Source organism: Phocoena sinus, chromosome 13 (assembly GCF_008692025.1).
Source record: "Phocoena sinus isolate mPhoSin1 chromosome 13, mPhoSin1.pri, whole genome shotgun sequence".
Taxonomy (NCBI): domain Eukaryota; kingdom Metazoa; phylum Chordata; class Mammalia; order Artiodactyla; family Phocoenidae; genus Phocoena; species Phocoena sinus.
Genome location: NC_045775.1, coordinates 30,582,161 through 30,600,145, shown reverse-complemented (window position 1 = coordinate 30,600,145; position 17,985 = coordinate 30,582,161). Strand labels below are relative to the sequence as shown.

General features: G+C 37.8%; 1 protein-coding gene across 6 annotated transcripts in view; it reads right to left on the bottom strand.

Annotated features, from left to right (window-relative positions):
* Nucleotides 1–17,985, bottom strand: part of RMDN2 (regulator of microtubule dynamics 2) — a 69,150-nt gene that overhangs the window by 11,050 nt on the left and 40,115 nt on the right. For 5 of the 6 annotated variants that reach the window (XM_032653649.1, XM_032653652.1, XM_032653648.1 and 2 more), the window contains 5 exons: nt 16,807–16,882; nt 15,838–15,915; nt 7,230–7,328; nt 1,080–1,133; nt 911–991 (listed from right to left, as the gene is read on the bottom strand). In XM_032653649.1, the coding sequence (XP_032509540.1) occupies nt 911–991; nt 1,080–1,133; nt 7,230–7,328; nt 15,838–15,915; nt 16,807–16,882 (388 nt within the window). The remainder of the gene's footprint in view (nt 1–910; nt 992–1,079; nt 1,134–7,229; nt 7,329–15,837; nt 15,916–16,806; nt 16,883–17,985) is intronic. The other variant, XM_032653651.1, reaches the window with a different exon arrangement.

Here is a 17,985-nt window from a genome sequence, read left to right as displayed (position 1 = left end):
ATTTCTATTCAGTTGCGATTCCCAGGCTGATAATGTTTATGTGCTATGAGAAGGGAGCAGGAAAACATTTATTCATTTCCTTTTGTTCCCGCAACTCCAGTATACAGGAACACAGACTGAACTGTTAATGCTGTGAAACTCCTAAAACTTACAGCACGTCCAGAATTCTGAATTAGCGGGAAAAAGGCAAGAAGCAATGCGACACCTTCTTTTACATTAATGGTGTTCAAAGACCAAGAAAATGTTAGTACGTATTTTTAGTCCTCTTCATGGCCTTCGACAGCCACAACCTGCTGTGCGCTGGGGACTGACAGCGGCAACTGCACAGAGCCTCCTCCTGCCATAAGGCGGCAGCCTGTCTAGCTTGTTTGCTGCCTACCCCAGTTTAAGCACCAGCTCCCCAGTATCATGCTGTCCTCCATCCTTCCTCATGGGGCCCTTCCCACTCCCTGCTGTGTGACACCTAACATGCATCACGATGTTTTACCTGCTAGCCCACGATTTGTGTGCTCCTTAAAGATACAAGGGGTCTCCTGGGGAAGGGTTACCTATAGCAATTTTTTTTGTTTTTTTTGCGGTACACAGGCCTCTCATTGTTGTGGCCTCTCCCGTGGCGGAGCGCAGGCTCAGCAGCCATGGTTCACGGGCCCAGCCACTCTGTGGCATGTGGGATCTTCCCGGACCGGGGCACGAACCCGTGTCCCCTGCATCGGCAGGCGGACTCTCAACTACTGCACCACCAGGGAAGCCCCCTATAGCAATTTTTAAAACGTCATAGTACATGTTAAATCCAAGTCAAAATGTTTTAGGATAGCAAAAACCTCCAGATGTATCTAAGCCGGTTGTTCATATTTGAGGCTGGAATCGTACTAATAAAATAACAGTGCTCCTTGTCACCGTATGGACTTACCTCTTTGGTAACACAAGGAAGCAACACTGCCATATTACAGAACTTCACAGCAGTATCTGTTTGTTCAAGATCAATATAACACTAGAAATGAAAAAATAAGCAATATGAAGCTTAATCACATTTTTGTGTAATGAAGTCAAAGTGATCTTAAAACTGTGGTCTTCGTTACCTTGGCCAAGAACATGTAATTGGACTTAGAAAACCCAGGGTGTAGTTCTTCGACCTGATTTTCAGAGAAAACAGAAAAGAGAATAACAGGGAAATACTAAAACAATAAGTAAAGTAGATATATTTCAATAAATCAGACATTAACCAAATTGCCCTAAGAATTTAGGATGGTTGTGTCACATGTGAATCATTTTATTAGCTCAAGTATCCTTTGGGTAGAAATATAGCTTTTGAGCTTATCCATTAAAATAGAATTATTATTGTGGTCATAAAGTTTACAAAGCAATGAGATACTTTAAGATTTTGTATAACCTTTGTTATACAAAACAAAGGTATAACCATCCTTTGTATAACCATCTTCCTCACTTCCCCTTCTCTATCTTTTGTGTTTTTTTCTTTCAGGGACAAAACAACTGGTGATACACTCTCCCCAGGACAAGTCCCTACAATCTCTTTGGGAAGCACGAGTGGAACGTGACTGACATCACATGGCAAGCATCTTCCACTACATTAATATCTGATTTCTTATGATCTCAACACACTCCATATGAGCTGAATAATAACTGAGGTCCATCACATCAAGTTCTTTCAAAGAAAATGCAGATGCTTAAAATAACTAGTCCAAGTAGCAGACCTCCTTGCAGATTTTAATAAGTGGGTATTATAACCCCTCATCTACTAATGTCCTACGTACCAGTTCCTTTTCTCTCTCTCTGGTAAATAAGAATTCCGCCAGGTATATGGTGTTGCTACTAGAGAGCTCTTCTTAGAACCTAAGTCAATCTTTGCATCGGAGCCAGGTTTTGCTGTTGTAAAGGTCTATGCAAGGAAGCTCCCAACCCGACCCGGCCCCCAACACAGAGGGACACAGAACCCAAAAGAAGGATACTTAAAAAAATTTATAAAAGTATGCTTGTTTTACAACACACTAACAATCCAGACATTTCCAAAATTAAAAAGTGAAAGTTTCTTGGTTAGAATCTTATTCTCAATTACGATCTCAGCCCCCAGGGGTAACCACTACCAACAGTTTGACAAATGCATCCTACAGACATTTTACCAAGCAGAGTAACCCGCCCCCTCCAAAGGAAACTGATTTTTGAAAAAAAACTTTTTAATGGGACCATTTCTTACATATTGGTCCAAAACTTTTTCCCCACAACATACCACAGATACATTTTTGTGTTCACATGCAAGATCCCCTCATTGTTTCTAAGAGCTGCATTTCATACTACACATACACCATAATTAAATTAAGCGTTCTCCCTTAGACATTTAGACTTATTTTTCACTATTACTAATAATGATCAGCGAACATACTTGTTCCTATATGCTTGTGTGCATGTGATTACATGTGTAGGAGAGATTCCCAGAAGTTGAATTGCTGAGTCAAAGGATACATACATTTTAAGGATGGATACTAATGGAGGGGAAAGCAAGACCTAGGGTGCTGAGGAGCATTCCAACACCCTACAGGAGCACATCCCTTGTAAAGGCCATTTACTCTCTACAGAACCCCAAAGAGAAGGGTCCTGGGAGGAAGAGGAGGACAAAATCTCTTGGGTTGGGAAGCCGGACTGGGTGTACCTCTTTCAGACCGAGCAGACGAACAGTGTGTGGATCTGGCCTAGAACCTGCTAGTGAAACAGCAAGGCTGCGAACAGACTGAAGGAAGTCCAGCCCTGGCCGGAGTCTTGAAAGTCCTATAGAGCCATCCATGGTGCTGATGGGTTCTGGTCCTCCCACTTCCTCTCTACTTCTCCGGTTATTTCCATTGTCACTCTCTGAGTTTACTAAGTGCATTTCTCGAGCCACGCTAATACAATTTTTGTATATTTACAAAATAAATAAGTCACAGGTATGAAATGTATGGTGTGGGGAATATAGTTAATAATTACGTAACATCTTTGTATGGTGACAGATGGTAACTAGACTTAACGTGGTGATCATTTTGAAACGTACAGAAATATCGAATCACTGTGTTGTGCATCAGGAACTAACATAGTGTAGCAAGTCAATTATGCTTCAAAAACAAACAAACAGACTCATAGAAAAAGAGATCAGATCTGTGGTTACCAGAGGTGGGGGTGAGGGTGTTGGGAGGGGAGAGGAATTGGAGGAAGGCAGCCAAAAGTTATAACTTCCAGTGATAAGATAGACAGGATCAATATAATTAACACTGCTTATGTTATATATGAAAGCTAAGACAGTAAATCTTGAGTTCTCATCACAAGGAAAATTTTTTTTTCTATTTCTTTAATTTTGTGTCTACATGAGATGACTGATGTTCACTAAACTTACTGTGATAATCATTTCGTGATGTATGTAAGTCACGTCATTACGCTGTACACTTACATAGTGCTGCATGCCAATTATACTTAAATATAAGTGGAAGAAAAAAAAAAGGACCTAGAGTAAACTTTACTCGATTGTACCTTCTATGTCCAGTAGTTCCCCCAGTTCTGAACAAATCCTGTCTAGATAACTTGCCCCAACATATGCACACAGCAGCTTCTTATTTCTTTAATGTTAGAGTTTTAATTCTGCATATACACCTTAACACTTATGTCAAATTAACCAGAATGATCATAAATCAGAACATCTCTTTTTGTACTCATGGTTAAAAAAAATAAAAAGTCCAAAGGAACATAGGCAGGCTACTAACAACACCTAAGTCCTAAAACGGAGCAGATCCTGACCTTTGCCAAAGGCCTTAGCTGAGTAACAAGGAAGGTAGTGTTACTCAACAGAATGTTCTGATTAAGGGGCAGTTTCTAGCTATGCTCTTATAACACTATCACAACACCTGGCAGAGAATACTGTACCTGTTTACTTCGTGTTGGTTGTCCAAGCTCCCTGGAGGCAGGAGCTGTGTTGGTCATTTGTGTTCCCTTCATTTGGACTAGGTATGTGCTTAATAAACATTGCTGAATAAATTAGCTTTGTTTTTAAAACATCTCATAACCTCGTGCAGCAGCCCTCTGTCATATCAAGGCACAGAAGACAGCTCTGCAGCTGGTGGAACCACTAAGGAAGACTCAGGGATCATGTGACAGCAAACAGTGAGTGACATCAGGGTAGCCAACATTGCCCCACCTGTCATTTACTACACACACCGATCCAGTGGTTCTTAACCATGCCATGGGCTGCACATGAAGGACCTTGAGAACTTTAAAAACGCTGATCAAGCTTTAAAAACCCTTACCATATGACCCCACAATTCCACTCCTAGGTATTTATCCAAGAAAATTTAAAACGTGTCTACACAAAAGCTTGCAAATGAATGTTCATAGGAGCTTTATTCATAACAGCCCCAAGCCGGGAACAACGAAAACATCCACCAGTAGGTAAATGCATGAGCAAATTGTGGTATATCCATATGATAGAACATTACTAGGCAAACAAAAAGAACTACAGATACCCTCAATAGAATGACTGCGGCTCAAAACATTATGCTGAGCAACAGAAGCCAGACACACACAAAGTACAAACTCTAAGATTCCATTAACATGAAATTTTCGAATAGGCAAAACTAAGCTATAGTGACAGAAAACAGATCAGTGGTTGCCTGGGGCACGAGGCAGGGGTAACTGACAGCAAAGGGGCAAGGACAGCTCTATAGGGCGACGGAAATGTTCTATATCTTGAAATGGAGATGGATATGCGAGTATACCAATTTGTCAAATTTCACTGAACTACACAGAAAATGGGTAAATTTGATTGTATATAAACTATACCTTAATATATTCAGAGATTCTGAAACAATTAGTCTGGGTTGTGGCCTGGGCTGGTGTTTTTTAAAGCTCTCCTGATGATTTTAAGGTATAGACAAGGTTAAAAACCACTGACCGAGGGAATCATGCCATAATTTTGGATGAGGTGGGAAGCATGCTATAGCTTGAAAAAATTCCAGCAGGGGATTCACAGATGACTCCTGGTCTAAAACCACCTCCCTAGAGGCTTTGAGACTGTGGAGGACCAGATTTCACCTGTTATATGAGCAAAATAATAACAACATTTATTTTCAGTTAGTGCATTTAATGTGCTAGACCCTGGGCCAAGAAAATTACATGCACTATTTTATGTAATTTTCACAAAAACCAGATAAAGTAGGTATTATTATGCATGCCTACTTTACAGATGAAAAATTTATGACTGGGAGAAATAAACATGCCCATGTCATACATATAGGAAAAAGTTCGGGTCTCAAACTGTCTGATTCCAAAGCCAGTGCTCTTGATCTCTACAGGACTGAACTGGATGGCTCTGGGGACTCATTCCTGTGAACCCTCTTTGGAGGCATGGAGTGGGTGCAAAAGTTCTACAGTCTGGGTTCCAATGACGTGACTCCCTGTTGGGACCAGGGGGTTGCAGACTCTCCTGGGGTGTGGGATCCAAGGTATGCGCTGCTTCCTTTTCCACTCCTCTCCCGGCCTAGATTTCTTAGTTCCTCCACGCCTTAGCCTCCTCAGTACCCTCAGGTGTTGCAGTAAATACGGGGAGAAGCATTCCTGATGCCTTCTCGCCCTCTTGACAAACACCATGGAACGCATTTCAGACAATCTAAGTCATAACTAAATGGTGAGATCGCAAAGATGGTCTGCCAAGGTGTTTACATTTTAATGAAGTTAAAACTGTGAGCTTTTATTGAGCACTTATGAGTTGCTGGGCATTCTCTAAGCAATTTGCTTGTATTAACTCATTTAATCTTCACAACAACACTATGAAGGGTTGTTCACAACAACTTCACAACAACAACTATAACCTCCATGTTATCGATTAAATTGAGAGAGAGAGAGATTAAGTACTTGCTCAGTGTTAATCAGCCAGTAAGAAGTAGAACTGGGATTTAACCAGGTGCTCTGGTTCTAGAGTTTGCGATCCTTACCCTACATTATTGTGCCTCTTACTACTTTTATCTGTGTAATACTTCAGGTGCATGAGCACCATAAGAACTTTCGTGCAGTGTCCTGAAAACCTGATCCTCCGGTTATAACTTTGATACTATGAAAAAATGGGTTCCAAATTCAAATAAATTTTTTGCTAATGAACATAGCACCTTTTATAAATCATTTATCTTAAATGCACCATGATCTCTATTCTTGTAAAATTTAACAAGGGAGAACTAATTCTCAATGGTAGAAAAAAGGTGAAGTGATGATAATGCACTCCTATTTTTGACCTGCCATTGTGTGACCCTGGAAAAAATTACATTTCTGAGGTCTTGTTTTGTTATAAAACAAAAAAGATCACACTAAATAAAAAATAAGAAACATACAGCCCTTGTACTTGTATTCCCATACTTTTTTCCATTGGGCTCATGCTTGATTTTAGAATACTTATTTTTCCACTGTTCAGAGAAGTGCAATGCAACATATTTGCCATCTTAGATTATATGATCTCTAAACTCTCTCTCAGTTCTACAAAATCAATCCCTAAAATATAACAAAAAATATTAGCCTGTACAATATGTTGGACAATTACCAAAATCGGAGCCTGGTTTTGTCTACATTGTTACAAACCTGAAGTAGGCAGGTGGTGAAAGAAAAAAATCTTAGTATCTATAAGATTCCATAATTGGTTCCAGAGAAAGATGAAGAGATTAGCCCAACAGGAATTTGGTTAAATGGGTGGATGTATTACACATTTTCATGTGTGCATACACACACATTACTATTTAGAGTTTTATCAGCATAGCAATTGTACATTTTAAGACAGGAATGAAAATACTGGTTTGGTCTGATGCCCCACAAATATTCCATAGAACTGTCTGCGATTCATAGAGTGACTTTTTAAATAACTCCCCTTCTTGGAAACTTTTAGTTCTTTAAGATGAAACTGGTTCTATATTAGGATAATGAGGAGTATTTAGGACCAAGTCTAATAATCGGGGCATGAATGCTTTTGCACATATTCACACAACCTGGAAAGCTACACTGGATTTGGCAGTAAGGGCTGCCACACCCAGGACCTAGGGCATAACTATGATCTAAGAAGTAGTTTGGACATGCCAAAATGAGGACTCAATCTGGGCTTACAGTTAGAAATCAACAAATGGAGAAGAGAAAGATTTCCTTGACAGCAAGAGTAGGAGAGCCTGGTTCAGATAGGAGCCAGTTTGACACTGAAATAATGGATAGACAAAATGTACCTTAAGGAAATTTTGCAAAGCTTCTTGTACAGTTGCAGATGGTATTTTTCCAAACAGAGTAGCAGCCATTTTTTTCTCAATCCAGCTCAGTTTTGAGACCTGCAAATATAGAGCAAATCACTCTTAGAAAGTTGTTCACCTTTTGAATGAATAATCTCTCCCCAGTTAGATGAGTGTGAGATATCACCTTTATGGTATTAATATTTTGCCTTCTTTTTTTCATAATTCTAACAAACTGTGAGTTCTAAAAGCATTGGTTACCAAACCAATTTGAAATACTCATAAGGTTTGTGTCCAATGAGGGAAAAATGGGGTGGGGGTGGGGATTAACGCTGATCCTCTTTGTTCATGTGCTTCTTGATCCTGAGATGACACATAGTATTTCTTTGCACAGGGTGTAGTAGCTACAAGACCCTACCTTTGCTCTCTTGCCACCTTTTCCATGCTGCCAACCTGACCCAGAATGCAGCATCTCAGAAATGTAAACAGAACGAGGATCCTTAACCCACGAGGAGTGTACAGCGAGGGCCCGGTATAAATATTTATAATTCAGGATAATTTTTTTTAAACCCGATGAACACCAAAATTAAACCTCATATTACCATTTGTTTTTTGCTTTCATTTTAAATTTTTTCATTTTTCCCAAATATGAATAATAGATATATAACATAAAAGATTAAAAGGATTCAGGGGACTTCCCTGGTGGCACAGTGGTCAAGACTCCACACTTCCAATGCAGGGGGTCCAGCTTCGATTCCTGGTCAGGGAACTAGATCTCACATGCATGCCGCAACTAAGAGTTCTCATGCCACAACTAAGGACCCGGTGAACCACAACCGAGGAGCCCACCTGCCACAACTAAGTAGTCCAGGTGCTGCAACTAAGGAGCCAGCGAGCCGCAACTAAGGAGCACACGTGCTGCAACTAAGAAGCTGGTGAGCCACAACTGAGGAGCCTGAGAGCTGCAACTAAGGAGCCTGCTGGCCACAACTAAGACCCAGTGCAACCAAATTAATTAATTAATTAAATATTTTTTAAAAAGATTCAGAAATGAATTCTTAAAAGGGTACTATGCTCTCCCAATGCCATCAAGTGTCTTCCTTCCTAATCCCATCTTCTAGGGTTCTAGGTAGCCATTAACCTCTATTTAAAAAAAAATTATTCCATCAATATTTTATAATAACTATACATGGAGTGTAACCTTTAAAAATTGTGAATTACTATCTTGTACACCTGAAACTGACATAATATTGTACATCAACTTTAGCTCAATAAAAAAAGAAAAGAGGTACAAACTACTATATATAACATAAATAAGCTACACGGATACACTGTACAGCACAGGGAACATAGCCAATATTTTATAACTTTCAATGGGGTACAATCTATAAAAACTATGTTCACTATGTTCTACACCTGAAACTAAGATAATATTGTAAGTCAACTATACTTCAAAAAAAATACGATCCCCCCAAAATTATTCCCTCGCTTTTCTGTATAATGTTAATTTATTGCTATGCTTACTTTTCTTTTTTTGAACTTGAAAAAAAAGATATGTTGTTTATTTCCTTCTTTGACTTATTGTTTTCACTTAGCATTATAGTTTTAAGATATCATCCAGATTGACGAGAGTAACTGAAGTTCAGTCACTTAAACAACTCTGAGATATTCCAGAGTTGTCTATTTAGGTCTTCTGCCCATTTTTTGGATTGGGTTGTTTGTTTTTTTAATATTGAGCTGCATGAGCTATTTATATATTTTGGAGATTAATCCTTTGTCTGTTGATTCGTTTGCAAATATTTTCTCCTGTTCTGAGGGTTGTATTTTCGTCTTGTTTATGATTTCCTTTGCTGTGCAAAAGCTTTGAAGTTTCGTTAGGTCACATTTGTTTACTTTTGTTTTTATTTCCATTACTCTAGGAGTTGGATCAAAAAACATCTTGCTGTGATTTATGTCAAAGAGTGTTCTTCCTATGTTTTCCTCGAAGAGTTTGAGTGTCTGGTCTTACATTTAGGTCTCTAATCCATTTTGAGTTTATTTTTGTGTATGGTGTTAGGGAGTGTTCTAAGTCCATTCTTTTACAGGTAGCTGTCCAGTTTTCCCAGCACCACTTATTGAAGAGACTGTATTTTCTCCATTGTATATCCTTGCCTCCTTTGTCATGTATTATGACTGTAGGTGTGTGGGTTTATCTCTGGGCTTTCTATCTTGTTACATTGATCTATGTTTCTGTTTTTGTGCCAGTACCATATTGTCTTGATTACTGTAGCTTTGTAGTATAGTCTGAAGTCAGAGAGTCTGATTCCTCCAGCTCTGTTTTTTTCCCTCAAGACTGCTTTGGCTATTCAGGGTCTTTTGTGTCTCCATACAAATTTTAAGATTTTTTGTTCTAGTTCCATAAAAAATGCCATTGGTAATTTGATAGGGATTGCATTGAATCTGTAGATTGCTTTGGGTAGTAGAGTCATTTTCACAATATTGATTCTTCCAATCCAAGAACATGGTATATCTCTTCATCTGTTGGTATCATCTTTAATTTCTTTCATCAGTGTCTTAGTTTCTGCATACAGGTCTTTTGTCTCCCTAGGTAGGTTTATTCCTAGGTATTTTATTCTTTTTGTTGCAGTGGTAAATGGGATTGTTTCCTTAATTTCTCTTTCAGATTTTTCATCATTAGTGTATAGGATTGCAAGAGATTTCTGTGCATTAATTTTGCATCCTGCAAAATTCACTGATTACCAAATTCACTGATTAACTCTAGTAGCTTTCTGGTAGCATCTTTACGATTCTCTACGTATAGTATCATGTCATCTGCAAAAGTGACAGTTTTACTTCTTTTCCAATTTGTATTCCTTTTATTTCTTTTTCTTCTCTGATTGCTATGGCTAGGACTTCCAAAACTATGTTGAATAATAGTGGTGAGAGTGGACATCCTTGTCTTCTTCCTGATCTTAGAGGAAATGCTTTCAGTTTTTCACCACTGAGAATGATGTTTGCTGTGGGTTTGTCATATATGGCCTTTATTATGTTGAGGTAGGTTCCCTCTATGCCCACTTTCTGGAGAGCTTTTATCATAAATGGGTGTTGAATTTTGACAAAAGCTTTTTCTGCATCTATTGAGATGATCATATGTATTTTTATTCTTCAATTTGCTAATATGGTGTATCACATTGATTGATTTGCGTATATTGAAGAATCCTTGCATCTCTGGGATAAATCCCACTTGATCATGGTGTATGATCCTTTTAATGTGTTGTTGGATTCTGTTTGCTAGTATTTCGTTGAGGATTTTTGCATCTATATTCATCAGTGATATTGGTCTGTAATTTTCTTTTTTTGTAGTATCTTTGTCTGGTTTTGGTATCAGGGTGATGGTGGCCTCATAGAATGAGTTTGGGAGTGTTCCTTCCTCCGTAAGTTTTTGGAAGAGTTTGAGAAGGATGGGTGTTAGCTCTTCTCTAAATGTTTGACAGAATTCACCTGTGAGGCCATCTGGTCCTGGACTTTTGTTTGTTGGAAGATTTTTAATCACAGTTTCAATTTCATTACTTGTGATTGGTCTGTTCATATTTTCTATTTCTTCCTTGTTCAGTCTTGGAAGTTTATACCTTTCTGAGAATTTGTCCATTTCTTCCAGGTTGTCCATTTTATTGGTATAGAGTTGCTTGTAGTAGTCTCTCAGGATGCTTTGTATTTCTGTGGTGTCTGTTATAACTTCTTTTTCATTTCTAATTTTATTGTTTTGGGTCCTCACCCTCTTTTTCTTGATGAGTCTGGCTAATGGTTTATCAATTTTGTTTATCTTCTCAAAGAACCACCTTTTAGTTTTATTGATCTTTGCTATTGTTTTCTTTGTTTCTATTTCATTTATTTCTGCTCTGATCTTTATGATTTCTTTCGTTCTGCAAACTTTGGGTTTTGTTTGTTCTTCTTTCTCTAGTTCCTTTAGGTGTAAGGTTAGATTGTTTATTTGAGATTTTTCTTGTTTCTTGAGGTAGGCTTGTATAGCTCTAAACTTCCCTCTTAGAACTGCTTTTGCGGCATCCCATAGGTTTTGGATCGTCGTGTTTTCACTCATTTGTCTGTAGGTATTTTTTGATTTCCTCTTTGATTTCTTCAGTGATCGCTTGGTTATTTAGTAACGTATTGTTTAGCCTCCACGTGTTTGTGTTTTTTACGTGTTTTTGCCTGTAACTGATTTCTAATCTCATAGCATTGTGGTCAGAAAAGATGGTTGACATGATTTCAATTTTCTTAAATTTACTGAGGCTTGATTTGTGACCCAAGATGTGATCTATCCTGGAGAATGTTCCGTGTACACTTGAGAAGAGTGTAATCTGCTGTTTTTGTACGGAATGTCCTATAGATATCAATTAAACCTATCTGGTCTATTGTGTCATTTAAAGCTTCTGTTTCCTTATTTATTTTCACTTTGGATGATCTGTCCATTGGTGTAAGTGAGGTGTTAAAGTCCCCCACTATTATTGTGTTATTGTCAATTTCCTCTTTTAGAGCTGTTAGCAGTTGCCTTATGTATTGAGGTGCTCCTATGTTGGGTATATATATATATTTATAATTGTTATATCTTCTTCTTGGATCGATCCCTTGATCATTATGTAGTGTCCTTCCTTGTCTCTTGTAACATTCTTTATTTTAAAGTCTATTTTAGACTGTGTTTCCCACTTAGAGAAGTTCCTTTAGCATTTGTTGTAGAGCTGGTTTGGTGGTGCTGAATTCTCTTAGCTTTTGCTTGTCTGTAAAGCTTTTGATTTCTCCCTTGAATCTGAATGAGATCCTTGCCGGGTAGAGTAATTTTGATTGTAGGTTCTTCCCTTTCATCACTTTAAGTATATCATGCCACTCCCTTCTGGCTTGTAGAGTTTCTGCTGAGAAATCAGCTGTTAACCTTATGGGAGTTCCCTTGTATATTATCTGTTGTTTTTCCCTTGCTGCTTTCAATTATTTTTGTCTTCAATTTTTGCCAATTTGATTACTATGTGTCTCGTCGTGTTTCTCCTTGGGTTTATCCTGTATGGGACTCTCTGTGCTTCCTGGCCTTGGGTGGCTATTTCCTTTCCCATATTAGGGAAGTTTTCGACTATAAACTCTGCAAATGTTTTCTCGGGTCCTTTCTCTCTCTCCTCTCCTTCTGGGACCCCTATAGTGCGAATGTTGCTGCGTTTAATGTTGTTCCAGAGATTTCTTAGGCTGCCTTCATTTCTTTTCATTCTTTTTTCTTTATTCTGTTCCGCAGCAGTGAATTCCACCATCCTGTCTTCCAGGTCACTTATCTGTTCTTCTGCCTCAGTTATTCTGCTATTGATTCCTTCTAGTGTAGTTTTCATTTCAGTTATTGTATTGTTCATCTCTGTTTGTTTGTTCTTTAATTCTTCTAGGTCTGTGTTAAACATTTCTTGCATCTTCTCAACCTTTGCCTCCATTCTTTTTCCGGGGTCCTGGATCACCTTCACTATCATTATTCTGAATTATTTTTCTGGAAGGTTGCCTACCTCCACTTCATTTAGTTTGTTTTCTGGGGTTTTATCTTGTTCCTTCATCTGGTACCTAGCCCTCTGCCTTTTCATCTTGTCTATCTTTCTGTGAGTGTAGTTTTTTCTCACAGGCTGCAGGACTGTAGCTCTTCTTGCTTCTGCTGTCTGTCCTCTGGTGGATGAGGCTATCTAAGAGGCTTGTGCAAGTTTCCTGATGGGAGGGACTGCTGGTGGGTAGAGCTGACTGTTTCTCTGGTGGGCAGAGCTCAGTAAAACTTTAATAAGCTTGACTGCTGCTGGGTGGGGCTGGGTTCCCTCCCACTTGGTTGTTTGGCCTGAGGCAACCCAACACTGGAGCCTACCTGGGCTGTTTGGTGGGGCTAATGGCAGACTCTGGGAGGGCTCATGCCAAGGAGTACTTCTCAGAACTTCTGCTGCCAGTGTCCTTGTCCCCACGGTGAGCCACAGCCACCACCACCACCCTGCCTCTGCAGGAGACCCTCCAACACTAGCAGGTAGGTCTGGTTCAGTCTCCCCTGGGGTCACTGCTCCTTCCCCTGGGTCCTGATGCGCACACTACTTTGTGTGTGCCCTCCAAGAGTGGAGTCTCTGTTTCCCCCAGTCCTGTTGAAGTCCTGCAATCAAATCCCACTAGGCTTCAAAGTCTGATTCTCTAGGAATTCCTCCTCTCATTGCTGGACCCCCAGGTTGGGAAGCCTGACGTGGGGCTCAGAACTCCAGTGGGTGGACTTCTGTGGTATAAGTGTTCTCCAGTCTCTGAGTCACCCACCCAGCAGTTATGGGATTTGATTTTGCTGTGATTGCGCCCCTCATACATTCTCATTGTGGCTTCTCCTTTGTCTTTGGATGTGGGGTATCTTTTCTGGTGAGTTCCAGTGTCTTCCTGTCGATCATTGTCCAGCAGCTAGTTGTGATTCTGGTGTTCTCACAAGAGGGAGTGAGAGCACGTCCTTCTACTCCGCCATCTTGGTTCAGCCATCCACTCTTTTTTCAGTGGATATTTGGGACTTTTCCATTTTTTGCTCTTAGAAACAAGACTGCTAAAGGCATTCTTGTACATGCCTTCTAAAGCACATTTGCAAGAGTTTCTCTAGGGTAGGTACCATTGTCATATGGTAGACAATCAAATTTCAGAGATACTACCCAATTGTTTCCGAGATGGTTGTGCTGATTTGTGTTCCCACAACAATGTAAGAATTCCTGTTGCTCCATATTTTTACATCTCATGCTGATAATTTAAAATTTTATCAAATGAGTAGGTATAAAATGGCAACTTATTTTATTGTCATGTCCTATTATTTCTAATTCAAGATTTATGGTTTTTAAGCTGTTTTGTTTCTGAATTTCTATTACAATTGCATTGTGATCAGAAAACCTACAGGATATCAATTCTTTGAAATGTATTAAGACTTGCTTCATGACCTCATATATGGTCAGTTTTGTAAACATTCAACATATGCTTGAAAATGTGTATCCTCTAATGGCTAGATACATATTTTCATCTATGTTTATTAGATCAAGGTTATTAAATGTAAGGCTCCAATCAATGTTTTACATACTTTTTTTACATGCTTTTTTTTTGTCTTTTGTTCTATTAATTACCAAAAGAAGGAGATAAAAATTCACCACTACGTGGTATCCTTACTTCCCTTCCATGTCTTTTTATCTCTCCTTCATATTTTCTAACTCTTTGTTCCTCTGTGCTGCTTCCAGGCAACATTTTCAGGTTTGTCTTAAAGTTTGTTAATTTTCTCTTTAGTGGGGCCTATCTACTACCAAATCTTTCCACTGAGCTTTCTTTTAATGACAAATAATATACTTTTTATATCAAAAATTGTTCCATTGTTTGAAATCTACCTGGTCATTTTTGTAGTCTCCTGCTCCTCACCCATTTTTCCCCTAATTCATTTTAGTTTTAAAAACACATTATGTAGGTAGCTGTTTAATATTCTGTATTCCATGTTTCCAAAATCTGAAGTCGTTTCAGATCTACTTCTGTTCTCTTTTTTTGTTTCTTTTGACTGTCATCTATGAAGGCTTGTTTCTTTGTATATATTCTATTATTTTTCACTGTGAGCTCAACTCTGCAAGAATGTTCTAAGGCTTGTGTGTGATAGTACAATCCTCCAGGAAGGATTAGTATTACCTTCTACCATTTGTCTATGGCATGAAGATCAGGTTCCATTTGGAATTTAAATTTCCTTCTTGGGCTTTTTAAGCCTAACTGTATAGTGTACATTCAAGTTCCAGACTCATGAGGTTGGGTCAATGGTTTTTAAATCTTAGGGAAGTCCCTTACCTTCATGAAGACTCAGATTCTTAATATTTAAAACTGGCATAATAAAAACTGCTTACAGGGTTGTTAAAAGGATGAAATGTGATAAGAAATATAAAATATAAAATGCACATCTGACACATATAGCAGGTGTTCAGTAAAAGCAAACCTCCTGCTTCATCCCTAATCCTCTACAAGCCACAATTAAAAAGCTTCCTATTTTGCCTATCCCAATTTTCTCATTCAGAAAGAGCAGTTCTCTTCAGGATAATTTTTTAATGTAGCTGTTATGATATATTTTCACATTCTGTTAACTTTCCATAAACAGGTGTCATTTAACACATTGGGTCTTAGACTCACCAGCTGCCTTTATTTATTTCTATATGTCTTATGTCCCCTTCTAAATAAAGTTTCTTGAAGAAAAGGACAGCGAGCACATAATTTATGCTTAATAAACTCTGATAAAGGAAAAAAGTTCTCCCACAAAACAGAGCAGTGCACCAATACAGGGGGCATGGGTACTGGTGGCTGATCACCGTCTGAGAAAAAGCACATTTAAAGGGAAACAGTGTGACTGCCACAAGGGGAAATGGAAAGGCAGTAAAGAAAAAAATACATGCATTTATAAAATCATATGTTGTGTGTAATTCAGTATATAATTATAAAATATATAAATTTATAAACTCAAAATATGTACTGATTTCATCATTTTCTCTATAGTAGGCACTAGGTAAAACAATAAAAGAATAAGTCACTGAAAATATATCATATAATCAGAATATATTCAAATAAGCTTTACAGATAAAAGCTTTCAACTTACAGTGTAACAGTATCTTCCCTTGAGGTAATACAAAAAGGGTTCTTCAGGTAAAAATTCGATTGCTTTATCTAGATGCTCCTGAAAGAAAATCCAAAAGAAATATCTCCCAAGTTTCAGGTGGTATTGAGTAGAACTCTGCCTAGTAAATTCAAAGGGACTTTATAATGTTATTTTGTCTCCCTCCTCAATCTTTATTATTAATACAATTAAGCTTCTCAATAACTCAATCATCAAAATGCTCACAACTAGAGCCAGAACTGTGATTATGATTAAATAAGGCTACAGAAAACGTCACCTTAAAAATAGAAAACATCCAAGTCACACTTTTGTCTGCCCATGACTTGCCTACCTAATACTTATTGATTGAGAGGCAAACTTACAAATGTCATCTGATGTGGGTATAATGGAGAAAAGAATAGCAGAACTAGGTGATAGAAGAATCTACTCCCCTGACATTGTCAAATGGTTATAGGGAGCTGGAAAACAAAGAACTCTCTGCCCATTCCTAAAATTATTGACCCTGAGGGGTTATTTACTGAATGATTACAACTACAGGCACATGATAAATAATGAGTATGTGCATTACTTATTTTATTCCTCTATCATGGCAAATTTAAGCCCTAGATTGAATTCTACTCCTACCAGCAAATCAATATGTATTAAATGTTAACTAATTAGTGCCAGCCATGTTTATGATGTTGGTGTGCTCATGACTAAAGGGCTAAGCCTCTACCTTTAAAAAAATAATACTCATCTACTACGTGACTTCCTTCAGGATCTATAATAATAATAATAATCCCTAATCACCCAAAGAGTTTGTTTCTTTTTTGGCACAGTACTATTTAAAGACTGTCATTTCATTTAAGTAAAAAAGATAAATTCCTAGAGATAAGTCTATTGGATAATTTGATTTATACTTGTGAATGGAACATACAGCTACAGTAAAACATTTTTAATATCAAGAAATACCTTGAAGCGATATCCATAGTTAATTTTGTTTTGTAAGCCCTCAAACTCAGATACATAGCCACACAAAACCGCATACCTGAAAAGGATAAAAACAGTGGACATTGTGTAAACTTTTAATCAAATACCATGAAATTTAACATTAAAAAAAATCTCTAAACCATTCATTAATATTTAACAAAAGTATTCATATAGATGAATACATAACCAATGTTTGACATTAACATGAGGCCAGTTTCCTCAGCTATACCTGGGGATACTAACACCATCTATCTCATATGTGTGCTATGAGGGTAAAATATCTAAAACGTAATCGCTTACAATAGTGTCTGGCCTGGAGTGAGTTCCAAGAAAGATTAGCTGCTGCCATCACCTTCATCAACATCAGAGTCACAAAGAGACCCTCAGAAAAGTCTATTCACATAAGTATTAAACTGAAAAATACATTGTGTCAACAGATTCCTGCTTCTCTTTCATAAAAATAAAAAGTTCAAGGCTCCCTTAATGTCATTTGAAAATTAAAATAAATATCATGACTAAAAACAAATACTAATATCAAAGGCAATTTTAGAATATGTTTTTTCAAAAATTCCCCATGTCCTTCAATCCTTCCTTGGAAACACTGCATTCATTACTAGAAGAGTGCATCCCATGGATTCTTTACTTTTTTTCCCTTGGGAATATAAAATTTACATAAATAAATAGTTGACTATAAATTATGTACAATATTTGTTCAGCAACTTGCTTCCTGTAAAAATTGGGCACATATTACTTTTTACATTCAGACTGTTTCCGTCTGTGCAAAAGTATTCAGAGTGTTTCTGTCTGAGGCAAAATATTCATTTACCTAAATAATTCAAAAGTAGGCCTTAATTTTCACTTGCACTGTCATAACTGAAATGAAAAATGTAATTTTGGGTGTTATTTATCTTGATTGCTTCTGTGGATACACATAACTTTCAAATAAAAAATTGAAGTGAACAAGTTTCTTCATTTGGAATGGTTAGACCATTCCTGAACACAAAAGATCACATAATTCACGCAACTTAAGCACAGCCAATAAAATGGCCACTTTTCAGTTATAAGTTTTTTTGACCTCTTAATTTTTGTTAGAAAATCAATAATCTCCTAACAGTAGAAGCAAGAGTTATGACAAAAGTAACCTATTATGATCTGAGAACT